General features: G+C 35.1%; 1 protein-coding gene across 2 annotated transcripts in view; it reads left to right on the forward strand.

Annotated features, from left to right (window-relative positions):
* Positions 1–25629, forward strand: part of EPHA3 (EPH receptor A3) — a 396391-nt gene that overhangs the window by 356516 nt on the left and 14246 nt on the right. For both annotated transcript variants that reach the window (XM_066347040.1, XM_066347041.1), the window contains exons 14-15: positions 13667–13816; positions 16258–16451. In XM_066347040.1, coding sequence (XP_066203137.1) covers positions 13667–13816; positions 16258–16451 — 344 coding nt within the window. The remainder of the gene's footprint in view (positions 1–13666; positions 13817–16257; positions 16452–25629) is intronic.

Raw genomic sequence — 25629 nt, forward strand, 5'->3', positions numbered from 1 at the left:
CGGCTTTGTTCTTTTTTCTCAAAATTGGTTTTATTATTCAGGGCCTTTTGTGGTTTCATATAAATCTGATGATTTAAAAAATATATTTTTTAAAAATGACATTGGGTTTTTAATACCTTTGGATAATATGGCCATTTTAACTATGTTCATTTGTCTAATCTGTGAACATGGAATATCTTTTCATTTCATTTTATCTTTTTCAATTATTTTTAGTAATATTTGTAGCTCTCAGAATATAGGTTCTTCACATCATTTGTTAAATATTCCTATGTATTTTATTCTTTTTTGTTACAATTGTAAAAGTCTTTTTTAAATTTCATTTTCTGAGAGAGAAACCTATTTAACAAAATAATTAATTTTGGGTTTTTTGTTTTGTTTTGTTTGTTTTTGTGAGAGAGAGAGGAAAGGAGAGAGATGAGAAGCATCAACTCACAGTTTGTATCACTTTAGTTGGTCATTGATTCCTTCTCATTTGTGCCTTGAAGGTGGGAGAAGGAGGCTCCAGCTGAGCTAACAACCCCTTGCTCCATCAGGTGACCTTAGGCTCAAGTCAGAGACCTCGGAACTATGTTGATGACACCACATTCAAATTAGTGACCTTGAACTCAAACTGGTGAGCCTGTACCCTACCCAGATGAGCCCATACTAGAGCCGGTGACCTTGGGTTTCAAATCTGGGATTCAGCATCCCAAGTCAATGCTCTATTCACTGCACCACCACAAGTCAGGCATAAAGTGATTTTTTCAACTTTATGATTCTACCAAGTTGGTGCAGGAAATACTCAGATATAGCTTTGTCTTATCTAATTTTATTTGCAGAGTTTAAAAAAAAGGTGACTAATGCAAATGGTTAAAAGCTAAGTGATTAAATATTTCTGATCAGTATAACTCCTTTTCAAAAACATAAATACTAAAAAATATGAGCCATTATTTTGTAGAATCTCAAGACCTAACAACTATCCACACCAAAAACTGATATAATACAAAAAAGATTATTATTATAAGTAATATATTCCACGTGTCTTTTACACATCAATAGTAAAAACAATAACTAAATATCTAATCAGTAGCCATCAAACACTAATGTATTTTAAGCTTTGAAACCAAATAAATAGTGTCAACCCTGAACTTATTTCCTATTTTCTTAGAATCAATATAAATATGCCTTAAAGCTACATATTCAAAAATTAATAAACTTTAGAAGATATAGCAATCTCAGTTAACAATGTTGCATAAAATTTTAATGAGAATTCTAGTACTTTTTAATTCAGAGAGATATGTAGTAGGCACATTTTATCATACTAAAATAATCTACCTAGCTTTATGTTGGGAAAAAATCACAACTGTAATTTCAGAATGGAACACAGGAGTGAAGTATCACAACTATGAGTTGATGCTTCTCATCCCTCTCTCTTTTCCTGTCTGCCTGCCCTCTCTCTCTCACCAAATAAATAAATAAATGAATAAATAAGTGATTGGTTATATATAAACCAAAAAGTTTAACATTTAAATTTCTTTGAACTTTGAAAAGGAGTTACACTCATATGAGGATATATATTTAGCCTAATCTCTAAATTTTTGCATTGTTTCTGTTGAAAAGAGACACTTTACATCAAATGATCTAATTTTATATTTTATTATGAAACTGACAAAAATGTTATTTGTATTTTATTTCCTAGATAGAGTTACATACTTAGAATGTAATGTAAAGACTTTCCTGTATTTCAAGAAATTACTAAGCATTTTACATAATGTTATAAATCTCAAAAGTTCAAGGGGTGGGCTTTTGCTAACTAGGAGATCATTTGTCTCTGATCTCTGTTGGCAATCAAACATCTGCTGAAACGATTCTCTCAATGACTTTTAGATTTGAACTACTGGGGATTAGAACAGATGCTTCCCCTGGGAGTCTTCCTGAATCACCCTTCACCTTGTTGTCTACTGTTGTCTACAGTGAGTGAAGTTTAGTCCCTGACAATAGATAGAGACTAGATCCTTGAGTCAAATGATTTATCTCTATAGTTTCACTTTGAACCCAAGAAGCCAATATTTGCTCCCAGGATAAACACTCGATTACTTAAGGTTTGCTAAGATAAACTCTCTAAAGTCCTTTGTCACACTAAGTCTGACCTGAAATAGTTCACAGGCAGGCAACGTGAACGGAGGTTCAGCAAAGAATTTCTTAAATCAGCAAGAAGAGATTTGTATATAGAGAGAAAAATTGAAGCAAATATGAGATACTATGCCTCAATGCCCAGAGATTTCAGCAATTACACTCCCCTTTTTTTTAGAAATCAAGACTTGAAGCCCCATAACCCAAGTAAATGAACTGACTTCATTTAAGTGCTTGAAAAATCCAGGCTTTTAGCCAATGATCTAATTTGAACTGTCTAAATTCATTAAGCTTGGAAAACTGAATTGCAGGATCTTTGAGAACAGGTTTACTATGCGATTCCTATTCTAACTGCTATTTATGGCCAAAGTGAACAAGGTTTTGGACTTCTTTAACTAATCCTGGATTAGAGTTTAGCAATTATGTAATGCCTCTGCCCAGAGAATCTCTAGTATCATTACTTGCACCACTTTATTCTTCCCCTTTAGCTTTTCTGTAAAAATTGTATATAAGTAAATCCAGATATAACACCCAACAGATATGTACTTTAGTTCAAAGCTAGGATTATCTGTAAGAATGCAAAGTAATTAACAATAAAAATCCCAGCATTTTTATATTTATGTAAGTTTATGACAGAAATTTGAAAGTTGTAAGAGCTAAGGTTCATAAGTCCTCACATCTGTTAGAGATAGATAAGACATAACATAAAGTCAGGTTTTATGTTTCCCATGACCCTCAGTTTGTGAATGACAAGATATCTGCAGAGAGGTTAAGAAACTTGGCTAAAATTTAATAGTAGGATCAAAGCTGAGCCCAAAAATCAAGACTCCTGATTACTACTAAACTCTAAAATCCAAATGTAACAAGTGACCATAAATCTCTCTGAACCCTGAATTACTGAGTTAAAAATAGACGAGACATCAGCACTGAGAGGAACTGGCTCTAGGTTTGACAGTGAAAATATGGAGAAGAAACATTAACTTACGATGTTGTTAAGTTTGTATTGGCGATTCCTCTGCGACTGAAGTTTTAGATACACTCCTTATGCTGTGATTTTGGGCTTACTCCAGGCAATTGGAGAATTCTCAAAAACATAAATATCTGAGAATCTTACATATATTATATAAATAGCTATATGAATACTTTAAAATCGTTTTAAATATTATAAAATAAGATTTATAAAATTTTATGGTAACTATGTGTGCTTTAAATATTCAAAATACCTACTATAATTTTATCAACCAAAATATATAAATTTCCAACTAATTTCAAGATGTAGCTTATTAACAACAGTTGCATTAGAACGGTTTTCCTGTGGCCTGAAAGGAGAATGATACCATTTTGTCTCATCAAATTGAGGTTGTTAGGTAACCATTGAAGGATGTGTTTGACAGATATAGAAAAAGATCTAAAATTTAAAAAATACTTTCTTACCCTATATGTAAATGGGAAAATAAACTTCTGAACCTAAAAAATAAAGAATACAAAACAAGTAAGCAATATAAGCTTAAATTTGTTGAGGTGGAAGGGGGAGGAGGAAGAAAAGTTTTGAGGTCCAATGAGGAGCAGACGTATGAATAAATTCTGCAATGGAAAATGACTACTCTTGCGTATTTAATTTATCTTACTTTCATAGTCTGAAATCTATAATTGCACAGCTTGAAGGCAGAGAACATTTTCATTAAGTGTATCTAAATTGAAATATATGCATCTCATCTTCATTTTTCACCATATTTCATAACCGAATTGGGCCTTCGAGGATTCTTATCTAATGTCTCACTATACCAACGATCTTTATCATTTTGGAGCTGTAGATAATTTTTCATCTTGGAGTAAACACTCATTTCTTAGTAAAATCTTTGGTCCTGATGCCTTCCTCTGGTAAAGAAATTGTTGCTTAATTTATAAGGATAATTTAAGTTTCATTAACAATAGGAAGTTATTTCCTTTCCAAAATAAAACAAAAAAGAATGAAAAAGAAAGAAAAAATAAAACAATAAAAGTAAGGTTGAAAATCTCAAAGAGATGCTCTCGTGTTTACTAAAACCCAGGTATCAGAAGATTAGCTCAGATGAACTTGGCCCTTACTTTACTAGATTAGTACTGAAGTAAAATATCCATTGAAAGTGTGCAAATGGTGAGGATAAAAAGGAAAAAGTTAATTCTACTTAACTGACATAAAATCCCAAATAAATCCTAGACTTCATTTGAATTATTTTCCCTTGCTGATCAAAGTTGATTACACATCATCTAAAGCAGTAGTTCTGAAGCAGGGATGATTTTTGTTCCCCAAGGGATATTTGTCATTGTCTGGAGACATTTCTGGCTGTCACAGTTGAGAAAATGCTAATGTAATTTACTAGGAAGAGGCCAAAGATGCTACCAAACATCCTGCAATGTACAGGACAGCCCCACAACGAAGAATTACCATAGTCAAATGTCAATAGGGCTACTGTAGAGAGACCTCATTTATTTATTTTATTTTAGTTTTTTCTTCATTTTTCTGAAGCTGGAAACAGGGAGAGACAGTCAGACAGACTCCCGTATGCGCCCGACCGGGATCCACCCGGCACGCCCACCATGGGGCGACGCTCTGCCCACCAGGGGGCGATGCTCTGCCCATCCTGGGCGTCGCCATGTTGCGACCAGAGCCACTCTAGCGCCTGAGGCAGAGGCCAAGGAGCCATCCTCAGCGCCCGGGCCATCTTTGCTCCAATGGAGCCTTGGCTGCGGGAGGGAAGAGAGAGACAGAGAGGAAAGCACGGCAGAGGGGTGGAGAAGCAAATGGGTGCTTCTCCTGTGTGCCCTGGCCAGGAATCGAACCAGGGTCCTCCGCACGCTAGGCCGACACTCTACCGCTGAGCCAACCAGCCAGGTCCGAGACCTCATTTAAAGTTAGCTAACATAAGTAAAGAATGTATAAAGAATGAGATTGGAAACCAAATGTTTCTCTCAGGTACTTTATTAAATCAAATGTTTCTCTCAGGTACCAAACATCCTGCAATGTACAGGACAGCCCCACAATGAAGAATTACCATAGTCAAATGTCAATTAGCTAACTTGAAAAGTTAGCTAACATAAGTAAAGAAAGTATAAAGAATGAGATTGGAAATCAAATGTTTCTCTCTAGTACTTTATTATTTTTTCTGTTCATACTGGACTGCAAATTGCATGGGAAAACGTGGAATACATTGCTGTTCATCAAAAAATATGGGACAATCTAGGCATCTGTCATCAGGCCTCCTAGATTATTGATCTTTGGGATATCACAAATATAAGGCAACCAATAGCATACTTTTTACTCGTGTCAAATTTTAATTTCATTTGCTTTTGATCAAACAAAATTTGTAGTTATCTACCTTCCCCGATACTATAAATTTTAAACATGTTCACTTTATTTTTGATGTTTTTCTTTTATTTAGATGACATTGGCGCAAGCTAATAAAAAAGCCGTATCTGTAAATGTCGTATAGTATTTTCAGTCATATGTTTTACTGTGTAATTAGTTTTTATGTTTTAAAATTTTACTTAACTTTATCCTACAATGGAATGAAGTAAAATTCATGTTCACAGACTAAGAATATTTATTAAATTATTGGTGGTGTTTTAAATTGATAAAGTACCCGCAACATTAATATTGAGACTCTTGATGTAGGATACATATAGTTTATGAAGTCAAATGAAAATTTTTATAGCATTATGCAAATTCTAAAATACTTAATCCATAATATGGTAAGTGAAGTGTTTTCATAATTTCATAGATACTTTTCATAAAACTGATCTTCAGCCATCCTGTATTTACTACCCTTATGGAACTAATAGTAGCATGAGAAGAAAAGGAAGATATCAGAAAATAGTACAATTTTTTTAAAAAAAGCTGTTATGCTATATGTAACCTTATGCTTATTTAATATATATATTCTGAAATTCAGATTCAGTGTATTTTTTCTAAAATAAACTATATATAGGTATTAAAAATGTTAAAAATTATCAAAAAATAATAAAGTCTACTACTCTAAATCCATAAAATAAACATATTCTCTCTCAACAAAACTACACACTTCACCTGACCAGGCAGTGGCACAGTGGATAGAGCATCAGACTGGGATGCAGAGGACCCAGGTTCAAGACCCTGAGGTCGCCAGCTCATCTGGCTTGAGAAAAAAGCTCACCAGCATGGACCCAAGGTCGCTCGCTCGAGTAAGGGGTTACTCGATCTGCTGAAGGCCCGCAGTCAAGGCATATATGAGAAAGCAATCAATGAACAACTAAGGTGTTGCAATGAAGAACTGATGATTGATGCTTCTCATCTCTCTCCGTTCCTGTCTGTCTGTCCTTACCTATCCCTCTCTCTGACTCTCTCTCTCTGTCCTTGTAGGAAAATAAAAAGAAAAAAGAAAAAATAAATAAACCTACAGACTTCTATAGGAAACAATGCTTTGTAAACAGGAGAGCTAAAAAGTGAGACTCTTGTTTTAACCTGCAGGAAAACAGAGATAAAGGAGGAAAGTCAGTTACCCTTACAGACATCTAAGTGATGTCAGGATAGTTAAACAGTAGATGGATCACAGAGTATGGAGTAACCAACTTGCCTACAAATTCCCAAATATTCTATTGATGGGTTCACATATGATGTTCAACTAGGAAGTTTGCTAGTTACAAAAAGGAAACAAGAGAAAGCTTTCTAGAAAAGGAAGAAGAAGGAGAAGAAAAGAAAAAGAAGGAGAAGAAGAATAGCATGTATTGCGTGTTTTAGAAGAAGGGGGATTCAATTCAAGTCAGTGAACATTTTTGAGTGCCTACTCTGCACTTTAGCCAAGATAACATAAAAAAAGGAATTGTTCTCTTCAGTGAATGAGCATAGGCTCATGGGGATTATGCTAATTATCTTCAGCTTTATAAGCTATTCAGCTTTCATAGTCATGTGATTTTAAATTGTAACTTGGGCACACTAATTTTATTTATGAGAATGGATAGGATGAGAGCTACTAATTGAATTCATTTTTAAATTTTTATTTATTGATTTTAGTGAGAGAAGAAGGGAGAGAAAGAGGGAGAGACAAGAGCATTGATCTGTTCCTGTATGTGCCCTGACTGGGGATTGAACTGGCAACTTCTGCACTTTAGTATGATGCTCTAACCCAGTGGTCCCCAACCCCTGGACTGCGGACCGGTACAGGTCCGTGGGCCATTTGCTACTGGTCCACAGAGAAAGAATAAATAACGTACATTATTTCCGTTTTATTTATATTAAAGTCTGAATGATGTTTTATTTTTAAAAAATGACCAGATTCCCTGTTACATCCGTCTAAGACTCACTCTTGATGCTTGTCTTGTAAGTTCAACAATTATATTTAAAAATACCACAGTTTTTATGCCAGTCGCATAATTTCATTTTGTGCATTTATCCATCCCACCCTAAAGGCTGGTCCATGAAAATATTTTCTGACATTAAACCGTTCCGTGGCCCAAAAAAGGTTGGGGACCACTGCTTTAACCAACCAATCTATCTAGCCAGGGCATGATTCATTTTATTAGTGTTGTATATAGAGAATTTTATACTATAATGTTGAATGTAAAGAGATTTTAAAAACTTATTTGTAATAAGATATTTACTCTTCTTCAAACTCTGTAATGATTTGCTATGTTGGAATCTCTCTTGTAGCTTGATTGCAAATTAAGTGTGTACAACAATGGTTCATGTGCTCTCATATATAGCCAGGGTTAGCTGATATTACCTTTTTTTTTGCCAATCATAGAAAAATAAGAAAATGCATAATATTCCTCTTAGTTTGATTTATTTTAGCAAATATAGCTACAAATGCTAAATTTCAGTAGTGCTTTGAAGTTGCTAATAAGCTTTTCTTTATATCTTCATTTTATAAATTCTTTATACCAAGAGTAAAGGTGTGTTAGTCAATGAAAAATAATTAGAAAGAAGAAAGAAAACATTTATTGATTATTAAAGATAAATATTTCATTAATTTTTTATGTGTATCAGAAATTCTTTGCCAATGACAAAAAATTACCTAAATAATACTGAATGAAATATTTAATTATCTTTATTTTCTTCCTGATTCCCTCAGCAGCTGATGATATTATATACCACATGACTGACTCGGGACAAGAGGAGAATCTTGAATCTATGATTATCATGTCAGTGTCAGAGCAAAACCAATCAGTCTAATAAGAAAACTAAATGTTCTAAGGTTAAAATTATAGAGTTTAAAACTAACTATCTAAGGGTTTCAACATGGCATTAAGCAAAGGCAAACAATATTTATTCAAACTTTCTTCTAAATAAAGAGTTCAAATTAGGCCCTGGTCGGTTGGCTCAGCAGTAGAGCGTCGGCCTGGCGTGCGGGGGACCGGGGTTCGATTCCCGGCCAGGGCACATAGGAGAAGCGCCCATTTGCTTCTCCACCCCCACTCCTTCCTCTCTGTCTCTCTCTTCCCCTCCCGCAGCCAAGGCTCCATTGGAGCAAAAATGGCCCGGGCGCTGGGGATGGCTCCTTGGCCTCTGCCCCAGGCGCTAGAGTGGCTCTGGTCGCGGCAGAGCGACGCCCCAGAGGGGCAGAGTATCGCCCCCTGGTGGGCAGAGCGTCGCCCCTGGTGGGCGTGCCGGGTGGTTCCCGGTCGGGTGCATGCGGGAGTCTGTCTGTCTCTCCCCGTTTCCAGCTTAAGAAGAAAAAAAAAAAAAAAAAAAAGAGTTCAAATTAGCCCCAATTGAATTTTATTGGTATCACAAAAGAAAATGACTTAAGAATTTTCTCATTTTAATCAATATAAATATAATAACTTTTACGTATATGGGCTCTGTAAATAGTGACATGAAATAGAGTTTACCCATAAAAAAAAATAGTACACTAAAAGATTGATCAATGGAAACTTCTAGAGAAGTTAAGAAAACATAACTTTGCTAACTGGTCTAATTTTGATCTAACTAAATGCAATTTATTTACTTTCTATGTTTGGAAAAAATGAAAAAAATCATATTATCTCACTTCCTATAACAATAACAAACTTGAGTTTCGATATAATTAAGAGCCAGTGGAAAAAATAAATTAAAAGCCTGAATTACAAACAAGTAAAGAGGCCATAACTTGCATGTCCAAATGTAACAAATCTTGTAGTGAAGCCTTTATCATGTCACAGATAACTACTGTGCACTGTGGCCAACACACATTCCCAAAGTAGCACAGTGAGCTGAGAGCCAAATATTTTGTTAAGAATTAGTTCAGCCTGACCAGGTTGGTGGTGCAGTGGATAGATCCTTGGACTGGGAGGCTGAGAACCCAGGTTCAACACCTCAAGGTTGCCGGCTTGAGCGCAGGCTCATAAGCTTGAGCAAGGGATTGCTGGCTTGAGTGTGGGATCGTAGACACAACCCAATGGTCGCTGGCTTGAAGACTAGGGTTGCTGGCTAGAGCCCAAGGTCTCTGGCTTGAGCAAGGGGTCACTCAGTCTGCTGTAGCCCCTAGGTCAAGGCACATATGAAAAAGCAATCAGTGACAACTAAGGTGCAACGAATAATTAATGCTTTTCATCTTTCTCTCTTCCTATCTGTCTGTCCCTCTCTCTGACTCTCTCTCTGTCTCTGACAAAAAAAAAAAAATAGTGCAAAGTTAAAGGTGGTATAAGAATTATTTGATCATCCTGTAAGTTAAAGAAACTGTTATATTAAAAATTTGAATTTATTATTCTAACAGTTGCATGTGAGTATGTCTGTGTGTTTGGCAAACAAATATTAACAGAAAGACAGAAGTCAAAATGTAACGGGTTTTTGTTTGTTTGTTTGTTTGTTTGTTTTCCCCTGGTTGTGTAACTCAGTTGGTTAGAGCATTGTTCTGATTCACATAGGTTACTGGTTCAATCCCCCGCCAGGGCACATACAGAAACAGATCAATGATCCTTTCTCTCTCTCTCTCTCTCTTGCCTTTCTCTCTCTCTCTCTCCCTTCCTCTCCCATTAAAATCAATAAATACACATTAAAATAAAATGTAAGCACTTTTATTAAAATAATTTATCATACATTTTTCTAAAGCACATTTTATCTTTGTGTAGGGTTTATCATTTTAATAAGATTTATACAGTTAAAGCAAGTAGACAGCATTTGATTAGAAAAATTATTCTGGAAATAGTTTGCTTAAATCTGTAACTATGTGCTATATTTGAGAATATATATTTGAGAATATATTGCAAGAGTTGCAGTCAAATTAAGAGATTGTGGAGACCATGGCTCCCAATGAGAGATGGGCTTGACCTCAGCAGCCAAGATCCCTCGGTAGCATCTGTGTCTGTACCCAGAACAGCACATGAAAGGATTCTGCTTCCAAGCTTAACCACAGTCTTGTCCATGTCCTTCCTAGGAAAAGATCACTTTTTATAGTTTCACTTTTTAAAGAATCTTTATTAAAATGTGCTCAATGCTCTCCTCTCTGAAAAAGGAGTGATGGAGCATTAATGATGAAACAACTTTGGCAGGTGCCATTTTAATACTGGCTGAAGTAAAACATAGTAAGTGGGTTTCTTGTTCATGGTTGTTATTAATCAATTTTTTTTATAATGTCTATATTTTCGTTTCAACTAAAGATCTTAGTAAGGTGATATAGCTATGCCTTGGTTTTTTGCTTGTTTGTTTTTCTAAATAGATACAAATTTTCCAGCATGGAAAAGACTTTGTCATTTCCTCTTTCTTTCTTTCTTTCTTTCTTTCTTTCTTTCTTTCTTTCTTTCTTTCTTTCTTTCTTTCTTTCTTTCTTTCTTTCTTTCTTTTTCTTTCTTTCTTTCTTTCTTTCTTTCTTTCTTTCTTTCTCTCTCTCTCTTTCTTTCTCTTTCTTTCTTTCTTTCTTTCTCTCTCTTTCTTTCTCTTTCTTTCTTTCTTTCTTTCTTTCTTTCTCTTTCTTTCTTTCTTTCTTTCTTTTCTTTCTTTCTTTCTCTCTTTCTCTCTTTCTTTCTCTCTCTCTTTCTTTCTTTATTCTTTCTTTCTTTCTTTCTTCTTTCTCTCTTCTTTCTTTCTTTCTTTGCCATTTTTGTACTTCTTTTAGGAATTTGGTTCTAGGCAAAGAAAAGAGAATGGCAAAGTGGAGTAAAGATAAGACAATGAGCTGAGATTTTTAAATGTTATATTTTCTTTGCACCATGAATAAAGCTTTGCTTGACTTCTATTAATTCTCAGAACTTTTTAAGGGAGAGAGAGTATGCCCAGTAATTCTAGTTGGCATCCTGAATAGGTTTTTTTTTTTTAATTGACACATGAATAATTCTGTTTTTATAAATTTAAAAGTAATTATTTGAAATCTTGACTACAAATCCAAACTTGATCTAGACAGGTGCAAATAAGTGAATTTGGGGGGTTTTAAATGTTACTATTATTATTTTACATTTGAATGTATTGACAGAGAAAAGGGCAATGTTAGGCTTGACAACTGAAAAAAGACTTAATTTTTGTTGGAAAAATGCAAACTGTGAAGAAGAGAGTGAGTGAGTGACTATAAGTGAGAAAGAGAGCAGAGAAAGGAGAAACTTCTAAGACCATATGTCCTCTCATATAGCCTTTTTTTGTTTTGTTTTGTTTTGTTTCTAGACCATCATTGCTGTAGTGTGGACTGAGCTATGTAGTGTCCCTCACTGACTCCCAAGGCTGTTGTAATCAGCTCCCATCTCTCCAATTTGATTTATTTTAATTCAATAGAAATTGTCCACTGCCCATAAGCTGGAGGCTTCTCAAGAAGGGTGTGCTCAGTTCCCTTCTCCGTGCTCACACATCTACAGTGTTTTGCACTCTTCAAAGCCTAGTGGAAGCCCTACCTCTTTCAAAGATCTGGCAGTTCTCCATCTGAACCGCTCCCTTGTGTGAAAATATCAAAAAGTGTTAAGTTTTCTGAAGTAGGTAAAAATCACATACACTGTTCTCCTCTGCAGGATAAAACAGTGTACCTACATTCTGAGTTGACTTTTCTCATCCTTTCTCATTATATCCCTCACATAATCTGTAGAACTGTTCTTCCAGAACACAGATTCACCCCCTCTGGGCTTTGATTTATGTCATTTTCCTCAGAGTGTGGGAGTAGTAAGCTAATGTTTCTTAAGACTTTACCATGTGCCAGGGACTTTGCTAAAAGTTTTACTGAAATTTGTCACTTAGCCCACAAAAAAAACTATGAGTCAGAACTATTACTTTCCCAAATAGCAGATGAAGAAATTTAGGCAGAATGAGGTGCAATAACTTAACTCTTAAGTTTTCTATCCATTTCTCAAAAGCAATATATTGTCCCCCTTGAGCATTACTTCAGAACTAGAATGTGCAATGTCAGCAGCTTAAGATTTTGATGATGTAACCTCTTTGGAGCATCCATTAATTTTTCTTGTTGTATCAGGATATGATACATTTTTTTAAAGCTCAATTTATCCATGACCTCCTCGGTCTCTCTGGTGATGATGGGGGCTTCATGCTCTGGAGCACAACAGTCTTCACTCCTGTCTTTGTACTGAGGATGAGGAAGGTCCATAGAAAGCATGCTCAACACCACCTGGAGCTCCTTCGCCGTGAAGATTCTGCCCACTCTTTGGATCTTCCAAATCACAATCTCCACTGCATGAGAGCGAGCCATGGATTGTTCATATACATTGTAACTTTGAGAAGCAAAGCTTATTTTTCTTGATAAAATAATTTTTTCCTGCTTTTATTATTCACAGCAACTAATTATTATTCCTATTTACTTGATATTTTCCAAATATGAGGGTCGGTATGTTATATACGTTTGTCTCATGCAGAGTAACTAGCATAATACTTCACATATAGTTACTTCTTGGCACGTTTTTATTAAACGTATCTTTTAAACTGAAACCAAATACCATGGGAGTCATACCTTTATATATTCTATAAGTCATAGGACCAATATTCTTCTCTAGAAGGTTCTGGGAATATAGTTATTATATCTTTCTAGTTTATATTGTGCCTACCTAGTATGCAAAAGCCACCTCAGTGAATAATGATGAAGTGAGTCACTAATGAAATTAAGATAATTAATTAATGTATTAAAGAAAGCTTTGTGGAATTATAATTTTATTTTGAATTTATTTAGTTAATAAATACCTGTAAGAATCAAGGAGTGGCATAGCTTCTTTCCCAATATTTACTTATTCACATTATGAACTAAGGTTCTATGATAAAGCATAAATCTAGTTAAGTCAATAAAGGTTGATTGGAGATTCTTTATTCTATTCTAATATATGGTATAGCACATGCACTTCAAGTTGTTTTGTAACAAATGACTAAATTTAGTGTCATGTGAATCTGAAATGTCAATAGTTAAGCAATTTTCAATTTTTTCTTTATTACTTTAAAATTAATTTAAAGTAGTTATAACTAAATATTTGAGTAAATGATATTACGCTCACTCTTGGTATTAAAAATAATATCAAAATACATTAACGGAAATTCACATCTCATTTCAGAAGAGAAACACTCTGACAAATTCAGTAAAATTTCAGATATGTATATTACGTTTCATGCATTGATCTTGTATGCCCGTGTGATTTTATATCAAAGGGAGGAAAGATTCCAATTCGGTGGACATCACCAGAAGCTATAGCCTACCGCAAATTTACATCAGCCAGCGACGTGTGGAGTTATGGGATTGTTCTCTGGGAGGTGATGTCCTATGGAGAGAGACCATACTGGGAGATGTCCAATCAAGATGTAAGTATTTGTAGTCCATGAGTTATGGATTCAGATTAAGATATCAAGCTGTGCAAAGAAGTGAAGCATAATGAAACCAGGTGGCTCCCAGTTTATGACATTGAAATAGAATACTTAAAAATGAAATTGTTTCTAAATCTTGCAAGAATATTAATTGACCAGCTTTTAGGGCTTTAAAGTTTTCCTCCAGCAGGAGTGTAGAATTGACACAAAAATAAAGACATTTGTACTAAAATGTAATAAAATAAATGACTAACAAGATAACCAACATATATCAGGGAGTGTTTGAAATATTTTCCTACAAAATTGTTTCTATGTAACATTAGTAAGTTACACATGTTTGCCATCCCTTGTAGATTTAATTAGCGTATCTATGCCAACATTTTGTTTACTTAAATATATTTCCTAAAATCAGACAAAACAACCAATCTGTAGCATGTTGTTTCTCATAATGTATTAATGTTGCACATGCATTTAGTTATACAAATTGAAGTCTCTGAATGGAAAAACATAATCTTCAACTCTCTATTATAACTGTGATATGATTTTTCAAAAGGATTTTTGTTTTTATATGTCATGTTTTGCTAATGCTTAGTAAAAGGATGCTCTTGGCGTATGGAATCAGCACTCACAAAATTTTCTTTATGCTTAGCCAGAAACTGTGAGCATGATCTCAAAATACATAAGAAAGCAAGCTGAGATGCTTTTAGTCATTTCCTACTCACCACATTTAAAATTACTTTTAATGTATTTGGAAATAAAAACTTTTTTGCACTTCTTCAAACAAGCTATTTTTATAACAGTAATGGGAATATGAGACTCTCATTCCACATCTTCATTTTTTCAACTTTTCTCTGTATCACAGCACCCCAAAACATGGTCCATAGACCAGCATCTTTAACATGACCTGGGAATTTGTAGTAATATATGTTCTCAGGCCTGATGCAATCAGCTGTTAGTCATCCGCATAAATTCTCCAGATAATCCTGATAACATAATAAAGTTTAAGGCCCTGGCTGGTTGGCTCAGCGGTAGAGCGTCGGCCGGGAATCGAACCCAGGACTTCTGCACGCCAGGTCGATGCTCTACCACTGAGCCAACCGGCCAGGGCACACAGGAAAGGCACCCATTTGCTTCTCAACCCCTCCCCCTCTCCTTCCTCTCTCTCTCTTCCTCTCCCGCAGCAAGGCTCCATTGGAGCAAAGATGGCCTCTGCCTCAGGCGCTAGAATGGCTCTGGACGCAACAGAGCGACGCCCCAGAGGGGCAAAGCATCGCCCCCTGATGGGCATGCGGGGTGGATCCCGGTTGGGTGCATACGGGAGTCTGTCTGACTGCCTCCCCGTTTCCAGCTTCAGAAAAATGAAAAAAACAACAACAACAACGATAAAACAACAACAACAAAAAGTTTAAAATCACTATGTTATGTAGTTTAAAAATACTAATAAACTGATAGTTACTTAAATGTGCAATACATGAGTTTTTACCAATGGACTTTACTATGATTTGAAAGCTAACATTTGAAGTGTGGTATATATGAAATCTATAAACTTATTTTCTGTTTTATTCATACATGATTTTCATAGAAATTTTTATTACCAAATACAATTTTCTTTAAAATTCACAGAATTTTCTATATCGTGGAACTTTTTTTTTTTGGTTTAACTTGAAAAGTATCTTTTCTTATTTTATTTTATTTTATTTTTAATTCAGTGAGAAACAGATTCCTGCATGTGCCCCCATTCGGGATCCACCTGGCAGTGGGCACTTCTCCTCTATGCCCTGACCAGAAATTGAACCCGTGACATCCACACATCAGATCAGTGCTCTGCCACTGTGCCAACCAGTCAGGGATGAAAAATATCTCTACTAACTTCTCTAAATTCCCTCTCTCTCTTTCTCTTTCTCTTTGAAAGAGACAGAAAGAGAGGGACAGATAGGGACAGACAGACAGGAAGGGAGAGAGATGAGAGGCATCAGTTCTTTGTTGCGGGACCTTAGTTGTTCTTTGATTGCTTTCTCATATGTGCTTTGACCGGGAGGCTACAGCAGAGGGAGTGACCTCTTCCTCAAGCCAGTGACCATGGGTCATGTCTATAATCCCACACTCAAGCCAGCCACCCCTCACTCAAGCTGGTGAGCCCCTGCTCAAGCCGGGGACCTCAGGGTTTCAAACCTGGGTCCTCTGCATTCCAGTCCCACGCTCTATCCACTGCTCGGAACTGCCGCCTAGTCAGGCCAATTCACTCTCTCTTGATCTTCCTTTAGATAAAAATTTTGGGCATTAATAGTATCTTATTTATTTCATAAACTTCTATATTTTAAGCAATTTAAAATGAGGACTTTTTCACTTAACTTTAAAGTATTCACACTAGTGTGTTCTGCCCATGAAGAAGTGAAGTCTCATCTCTCAAATCACCGGAAACTTTGCTTCTTGCACAGGTAATTAAAGCTGTGGATGAAGGCTATCGACTTCCACCTCCCATGGACTGCCCAGCTGCATTGTATCAGCTGATGCTGGACTGCTGGCAGAAAGACAGAAACAACAGGCCCAAGTTTGAGCAGATTGTCAGCATTCTGGACAAGCTTATCCGGAACCCGGGCAGTCTGAAGATCATCACCAGTGCGGCAGCAAGGTGACACATTTGAGTTTGTATCCTGCACTTACTCTGAAAAGGATGTATTTTCTATCTCCAAGTTGTTATTTTTCTTTTCTCTTCCCTCCCTAAACTTTTTCTTTGATACTTATTATCCTTAAGATTGAAGAGACATTATTTTTCTTTTTTAAATCTTTCAGGAAAAAACTTCATGATAGTTAATGATAATGATGAATTTCTTTGTTATTTTTAACTTTCATCTTCACTTGAAGTTAATGTACAATAAGGCTTGACTAAGTCTTTGCAAAATAGAAAAAAATCAGGCCAGATAGCTTCTTTTCCCTCTCAACCATTTAAACAAAAAAGAAAAAAAAAATGAGAGAAAATCTCCTGGAGTGGTGAGAAATTTTAATGAAGTCCTGATTTATTTCAAATTTAAAATAAAACTTCAAAAATAATAAAAATCCTTCCAAATACTTCTAAAACAATGCATTACCTGGGGAAATGTAATCCTTCCTCCCACTTCATTAAACAAATATTTCTTCAAGCCAGATTGTGTGCCAATTACATAGGTAGATACTGTCAAAGATAATCCTTAGATTAAAATAATGCCATTTTTCTGAGACAGCAACACAACGTCAGTGCACCATGGCTATACTACAATCCAGAATGCATGAAGTCCATTGGATTTTATGCATCTTTCTCACAGTGAATCACCTGAGTTCTCTTAATTGTTTTGAAGAATATAAATTTAACTGTACCTACAATAGAAGAAACAGATGAAACGAGATGAATTTTTTCAGGGGTCAGAAGAGATGAAAATAAGTCTTAATATATGGATATTTGCTTTTTCTCAGAGAAACTTAAAGGCAAAGCTAACTATCTGATTTAATAATTTTTTGGTCATTGCAGACAAAAGAGAAAAAAGTTCATGTACATTTTGTGTGCTCTAATGGGAAACTACAGAGTTTTAGTTAAAGAACCTAGGCTGCATGTGCACATAAATCCACAAGATTGAGTGATATGTGTAAATACTGCATAATGATGAAGCTCTGTGACTCATATGTAACAGGTGTAATAGAGTGCCTTACTGATGGTTTTATTATGTCTTCTTTGCACTTCTGCTCTTTTTGCTGACAATCACTGACAGTTATGACTTGCATACGGATAGAGCATATACTAATGGACTTTATGATAGAATCCATAATTTTTTTTACCTGAATAGATATAAATATATTGAATATTTATGTTCCCATTTTTGACACTGAATTTAAATAAGATAAATTAAAGAATCTAAACCAAAGTCTTAACACCATTCTATAAAAAATACAGATCATTTTTGGAAAACCATTGAAAGGTCACCAAGACAGAACTTAGTGATGTATCAAGGAGGATCAAGTACCTACAACTTATCCTGTAAGGATGTATTTCTAAGTTTCACAGAGAGAGACTACACAGACTCTTTTGGAAATCTACCTGGTAATTTAACAACTTACAGGATAACAAATTTGTCCTTTTCTGGGCCATATGGTCCTCATTTTGTACCCTGAAGTTCTTTTGATCTTTACTCAATAACAATCACAGAAAACAAACAAACAAACAAACATCTTTTCAATTCTTTTCATATCATAAAAATATCCTTTCAATTATTTTCAAATCCATCTTCACAGGATGCTATTAACAATATAAAGATTAACTCATATAATACAAGTTAGAAATATTTAACTCCAATTTTATGGGGGAAATTGTTTTAATATTAGATCATAGTATGTCAGGATATCTCCTACCATACAAATTTTAACACATTTCTTAAATTACCTTTTCATTTTTATTGAATTACAATGAGTACATTTCTCCTAATATATATTCTTTAAAACCATAATAAAGTTCATATATTTTGTCACAACACATGTAATTTTAGAAAAAAAATAAATATTTTTCTAAAAAGTACATCCAGTTTAATTTATTAAATATAAAAGTTTTAAAAATTATTTTTATGTGCTTATTTATTGCCATTGAAATACAAAACTGGGAGGATTATATATTATGAATTTATTAGCAACAACCTCAAATTGTCTTACAATGATATCAAGAAATCTTTTCTTTAGAAACTTTGCATTCCCATTTTTGACAATGATTATTTTATCCTTTTTATAACTGATTAAATGCATTGCCTTTTACCTTTAATTTTCCAGTGATGCTCTTGCCAAATATTTCATTGAGAGAATAACAGGCTATTAGATTGAAAATTCTAGCAGTGAAACAAAAACTTACTGGTACCTGTACTTACCCATCTTATCCTTCTTTCTTGTAATTAAACAAGTAAGAAAGGAAGTATTTCTCTACTTGTCAGAAGCAAATCCTCTCTCTTTCACACATACACACACTTTAAAAATCTGTCACATATCCAGGCTCTTCCTTTCTGCAGGTTCACTGTCATAAAAATATGTTCTATATATCCTATTTCATTGTTTCTCAAATTTCCCTGGTAGTAGCAGTCACCAGGAAAACTTATTAAACATACAATTAGCCAGATTGACTAAAGGGACTAAACATACAATTAGCCAGGTTGACTAAAGGGACTAAAATGTGAATGTTTTATAAAAACACCAGTTGATTTTTTTTATCCGCAGGTGAATCTAAGAGATTCTGTTTGTCAACATCACCTCTGTAACATCTCTGCCAACTTCTTCCCTATTTTTCTACCACATTTCAGAGCCAAACTTCTCAAATAAAAGTCTCCTACACATTTCGAAATGAATATTCTAAAAAAGTTTATCTTTTTATTTTTTTCCAGATAGCCTCATTGTTCTACCACTTTTCTAATTTAGTTGACTATGCCAGCAGCTATTCATTTACCGATCAGGGGTAGAGCAATACTTTGACCTCCATGCTTTGACCCTAGTGACTGTTGGATCACCATGACCCATCGACAAACACTGTCTTTCTACTACGCTCTCTTCGACATCTGCAGCTTTTCCTCTTCTGACCTAGACCACTGTAATAGCTTTCTAATGACAGGTCCCCTGCTTCGATTTTTGCCCTGCTCCAAGCATCTTTTCATAGAGCCGTCGGAATTTCCTTATCAACATATTAATTAAATAATTGTGATCCCCTGTTCATAACCAATCTGGATTTCCCATTACATTTAGGGAAAAATAAATAAATCTAGATTCCCCTTGGTGATTTAAATAGCCAAGTTTCTCCAGTATTATTTCTTTTATTCCAATGTTTGTTTATTCATTTTTGAATGACTATTTATTGCAGGGCAATCTACTATGTGTTAGGCATAGGTAGAATCCAGAGAACAGTGGAGAGAACACAGATATGGTCTTTGACATCCTGGATCTTCCACTGTAGGGATACAATACAGATCGGACAAGTACAGATTAGAGGAAGAAAGTAAATAATTGTGATAGATAATAAAGGGGTGGTTGGAAATGAACCCTTTGAAGAGTTGCTATTGAGCTGAGACCTTAAGATAGGAGACATGTGTTTAAAGAAACTTCCCATCACCCTGCCCTACCTTCATCCCCCAGAAAGTAATCTTGGCATAAGAATAAGAAACTGCAAATGAGTTGGGAAGTGGCGGACTGATAACCTGACTAGAAAGCCGGAGGGCAGGAGGAGTCTCTGACATGAGGCTGAGAAGGTAGACAGGAGCCAGAGCAAGTGAGGACTTTGGAATCTGAAGTGCATGAGGAATCCATTAAGGCATTGGAAGTAGACTGGTGACATGATCTGATTTTTACAGTTGCTTTGTGAAAGGAGGGACAAAAGTGTGAGGAGAGGGCTGTTTCAGTCTTTCCTCCTGTGCTACTTTCACTTAAATGTTACTGTAGCCCCGGTGGCCAACTTCTAGTATTTTCAGAAAGCTGAACTTTTCCAGATATAAAGACAGTAGCATGTGCTGTTTTCTTGTCTTAGATTCTCCTTTGAATCCTTCTTCCTTCGGGCAGCAACTTCTACATCTTATATTAATTTTGAGGCATTCTCTGGCAACACAATTTGGAGGTCAACACAAGTATTCTTTTACAGAGAACCATGTTCTGATCCTTTAACACAATTTTAATTTTTTTGTTGTGTGTGTATTTCTTTCAGCATTCTTTTCCCCAATGAACTCTAAACCCTCTTGAGTTCAGATGCCACATTTCTCTTGTATTACCAGTACCACGTTGATGGTAGAAAATCAATAAATATCTGTTAAGTGCATGAGTGCATATTTGCTAAAATAGTAGTACATTTCCATTTCAATAGACACACTATTTTTTAGAAAAATATTCTAGAAAGTGTGTTTTCTTATTTATTGATTTTGGAGAGAAAGAAAGGGAGAGAAGCGTAAAATTGTTGTTTCATTTATTTATGCTGTTTTTGGTTGATTCTTGTATATTCTTTGACTGTGAATTGAACCAACAACCTTGGTTGATTGGGATGATATGATACTCTAAGCAACTGAGCTATGCAATCAGGTCCTTAAAAATTATTCTAGTTTTTTAATCAGTATAGATTCCAGAAGACCTAATTCATATTGTAAAAAGCTTAGTATTTTTCCTAAACAAAATCATGCCTAAATGTGGCTTCTGTCAACTTAGTTATAGAAACACTCCTCAAAACACAATGCCAATGGTCCAAGTCTGAGTTTATGAATGGCACCAAGGATTCAAATTTCTGAAAAACTTAGTTGGATCAGTGTATAAAGTAATGCCTAAAAAATATTTTAGGAAATCAGTATCTTTTTGTTATTCTTATAAAGATGGTGTTTCGAGTTTGCCTGAGTGAGTCTAGTTTATGGTAAAATTCATATCATATACTATTACAGAAATCTTTCTATACATATAATTTCACTTTTCAACCTTCATTAGAATTGATGATTCATAACACAATCATTTCCAAAGAATCTTCCACAAGAGGGTCTTTATGAACCTCAGTGCTGAAAGGGGAAAGGTCTGTAAGTAACGTGTCTGGGTGTGTCAGATTAAAAACACTTACCTTCCAGAAGTGGTAAAAAGACACAAGAAGTTATATTAAACTTTATGTTCGTTTACTAGTAATTGGTTTATTTTCCAAAAAGTAGACAATTGGAGAATACATATGTAAATTTCAAGTTTTGGTTGTGCATCAGTATGCAGCTACATGTTTATTTAGTGGTATTTTGTGCAAGGCACTATGCTAGGGCCTGTGGTGTGAATGTATATAACAAGAACCAACCTCCATCCTCAACTGCTTGCATTTAATTATGGAAGGAAAATAAATCTTCAGAAATACTTTAATACTCCTCAGAATACAGAGTTATTAAGCCAAAAAATAAAGACAAGGTGTTCAGGAATATGAATTCAGAAAGTTTTGCTGATGTGTGTATTAGAAGACATGGTGACTAGTGAGATGTGCAGAGTGGCAAAGAGAGTACCGGAGAGTCCTTCCAGGTTGAACGTGGCAGACTGTGAGGTCAGATCTCTTATTGATTGCAGAAGGAAGAACAGACTGCGAGGCAGATGAGCATTATGGATCCAATTAAATCAAGTCTTATGAGAAGCTGGGAACTCACATCTCAAACTGGGAAAAACATTAAAATTATACCTAGGCATACAATTAGAGCATTCTCTGTATACAGATAATAAAAAAAGTCACAGTCAGAAACATGTTTAGCAGGTACAGATCTCAATTCTGATTTTTGCCATTAATGTATATTCATTTTTATTTATTTTTATTTTTATTTTTTAGTGTGTGTGAGAAAGAGAGAGACAGACAGATGGACAGACAGGAAGGGAGAGAGATGAGAAGCATCAGTTCTTTGTTGCAGCTCCTTAGTTGTCCATTGATGGCTTTCTCATATGGGTCTTGACTGATGAAGCTCCTGCAGAATGAGTGACCCCTTGCTCAGGCCAGTGACCTTGGACTCAAGCCAGGTTCCTGAAGAGTGAATGACCCCTTGCTCAAGCCAGTGACCTAGGACTCAAGCCAGCAAACATGGAGTCATGTCTATGTTCCCACACTCAAGCTGGCGATGCCACACTTAAGTTGTTGAGTCCATGCTCAAGTCGGATGAGTTTGCCCTCAAGCTAGTGACCTCAAAGTTTTAAACCTGGATCCTCTGCATCCCAAGCCGATGCTCTATCCCACTGTGCCACTGCCTGGTCAGGCTATTCATTTTTATTTTTATAAAATTAGTTCATTTCTAATTAAAGATTTCCTATTTTATGGATTGTCAGTAGACTTGAATCTATGAATAGTGGCACGTGTTGGTTTACATAGGGTGACACTGAGATATCCGTCATCCCAATCTGCCATACTGCACTTTGAGCTTCCCCTTGTGCCTCTGTGCTGTCTTGGCGTCCAAGGATATATTTAAAGCCTGTTAAATGCTTCAGTTATTTAATCCAGAGGTCACTAACTCACATGTCTACAAGGGCCAAGTAACTATTTGAAATGAGTGAATGCTTCCATCACATATATTGATGGTAGCCAGTGAAGATTTCAGGCTCCTTAAAAGGAGATTGTAGAACCAATCAATGCAAGTAGATGGTAATCCTAGATGAAAAAAATGTATGGAACATTAGTTGGCATCTCAGAACATTATTCCAGAGCATAGACTTTCACTCAGAAAGAAAGAAAGTGGTCTCTATTTATAGTTTTGGAGAACAGTACCAATTACAGAGCAGAAGAATATGAAATGTTCAATAGAAACAGAACAAGGAATGAAACTTAGACCACTACAGGAAACCACAGCTTAAGAAATTGATTTTCCCAAAGTGGATAGAATGAACTATTATCAAAACCTCCAAAAGGGAGAGGGGGAAAAAGAAAGCTGAGAAAAAAAGACTCTCAATGAAGCAATAAGAAGGACATCAGCTTCTTTTAAGAGAACTATTTTGATTTTTTTAGAGTAATAGACGAGATACAACATTTTAAGAGGTTTAGTTGTAATTAGATGATGAAAAAGAAAGGGCAATGTGAAAGTAGTATTTCTGAGAAATTTAGAAAAGAGATATATATCATAGTGCGTTGGTGTAAAAGAATAAAAATAAATTCCTTTACTTTTTTTAAAATAATGAAGAAATCCTTTTTAAAGAAATTTTTGATAGAATATAGTAAATGTAAATTTAAAAGTGGTCTTACACCAAAAAGTTTCCTGTCACAACACAGGTTTTATTTTACATAAAAGAGAAATAAGCAAAATTTTGCTTTTAAGATAAATTTTTTGGAAGGTTAATTTTATAATATAGCTCTTACTTCAAATAAATAAATTCATTTGCTTTATGAATGTAGGTAACTTAAAAATAAAAGACTAATAAAAATGAGAGATAATTTATTTCCTACACAGGCAATATGATATTCTTTTTAATTTTGGGTATTTATTATAAAGTGAAATAGAGAAATAACTTGTTCTTAAATTAATAAGTACATATAATTTTCACTTTAGATCACTGGATTCTTTAATTCTATTGTAAATTTACTGAACCCATATTCTTGACATAAAATATTAAATAACACATTCAATATATTTAGAATAGGGTTTTAAAATAAGGCAACCAAAAAAACCAAAAACAAACCAAAAAACAGAAGAATGCAACCAAATTATTCATGGCATAAAGACTTAAACAATATATTTAATATATTTAAAATGAAATACTGAAAACTCAACTATACAATAATATTAACTATATTGTTTCATTGCATTGATCACTGTTTGAAAGGTTTATTTTTATTAACTTGTAAGATAAATAGAAATATGTAATATAATTTTTCATGTCAATGGCATTAAATTAGCATTAATAAAATGCTTCTGATCTTTAAGAGTATATAACATAATTATTTTAGAGAATAAGTGATGTTTTGACAAATTCTTTAATTAAAATCTAGCCCTGGCTAGTGGCTCAGTGGATAGAATGTTGGCCCAGCATATGAACATCCCACGTTTGATTCTTGGTCAGGGCACACAGGAGAAGTGACCATCTGCTTCTCTACCCCTCTATTTCCCCCTTCTCTTCTTCTTTGAGCAGCTGCAGGCATTGGCATTTTTTAAAACTCAGCTTCAGACATTGAGTCTGAAGGGGGAATTTATAGGTTGGGTGATGTGCACTGTGAGTTCATACTTTTATTTCCCACAGCCAATGGCTCAATTGGTTCGAGGATGGCCCTGAGTGCTGAGGATACCCTGTTTGTCCAGAGTCAGCCTCAGGCACTAAAAATAGCTCGGTTTTTGAGCATCAGTCTCAGATGAGGTTGACCGGGTAGATCTTGGTCAAGGTGCATGTGAGCATATGCCTCACTATCTCTGCTCCTCTCACTTGAAAGAGAGAAAGAAAGAAAGAAAGAAAGAAAGAAAGAAAGAAAGAAAGAAAGAAAGAAAGAAAGAAAGAAAGAAAGAGAAAAAGAAAGAAAGAAAGAAAGAAAGAAAGAGAAAGAAAGAGAGAGAGAAAGAAAGAAAGAAAGAGAGAAAGAAAGAAAGAAAGAAAGAAAGAAAGAAAAGACCTAATGACCAAAAAGCTTTCAGTTTCTCCAAATGACTTTGACCTTTAATTCTGAAAATGACAGGATGACTTTCCTCTCTGAACAAATATGATACTGAACATTTTAGAGAAAAGTAAATAAACGCTAAATACCCAGGTGATCTTTCTTTTATTTAATCTTAAAAATAAGTAATTTACCACTGGGAAGAATTAAACCAGATATAATAGCTGTAACACTAAGATTTTAGTCTTTAAAGCCTGGAGATAATTAAAACAAACACAACTTTACTTTTCCTTAATGTGTCATTCATTTACTAGTTTGTTGTTAGGAGCTATATATACTCAAAACTAGTTTTAGTTACTGATAAGAAATTAAATTCAATAATCCTTTCTGAAATTTTAATGTTAGTGATATAAAGATCAGCATCACAAACCCACACTTTAAAAAAAGTTGGCAAATAGCCTGACCAGGCAGTGGCGCAGTGGATAGAGCATTGGACTGGAGTACAAAGGACCCGGGTTCGAGACCCCGAGGTCACCAGCTTGAGTGCGGGCTCATCAGGTGTGAGCAGGGCTTACCAGCTTGAGCCCAAGGTCGCTGACTCGAGCAAGGGGTCACTCGGTCTGCTGTAGCTCCCCAGTCAAGGCATATATGAGAAATCAATCAACGGACAACTAAGGAACCAAAACAAAGAATTGATATTTCTCATCTCTCTCCCTTCCTGTCTCTCTGTCCTTATCTGTCTCTCTCTCTGACTCTCTCTGTC

This window comes from Saccopteryx leptura, chromosome 8 (assembly GCF_036850995.1).
Source record: "Saccopteryx leptura isolate mSacLep1 chromosome 8, mSacLep1_pri_phased_curated, whole genome shotgun sequence".
Lineage (NCBI taxonomy): Eukaryota > Metazoa > Chordata > Mammalia > Chiroptera > Emballonuridae > Saccopteryx > Saccopteryx leptura.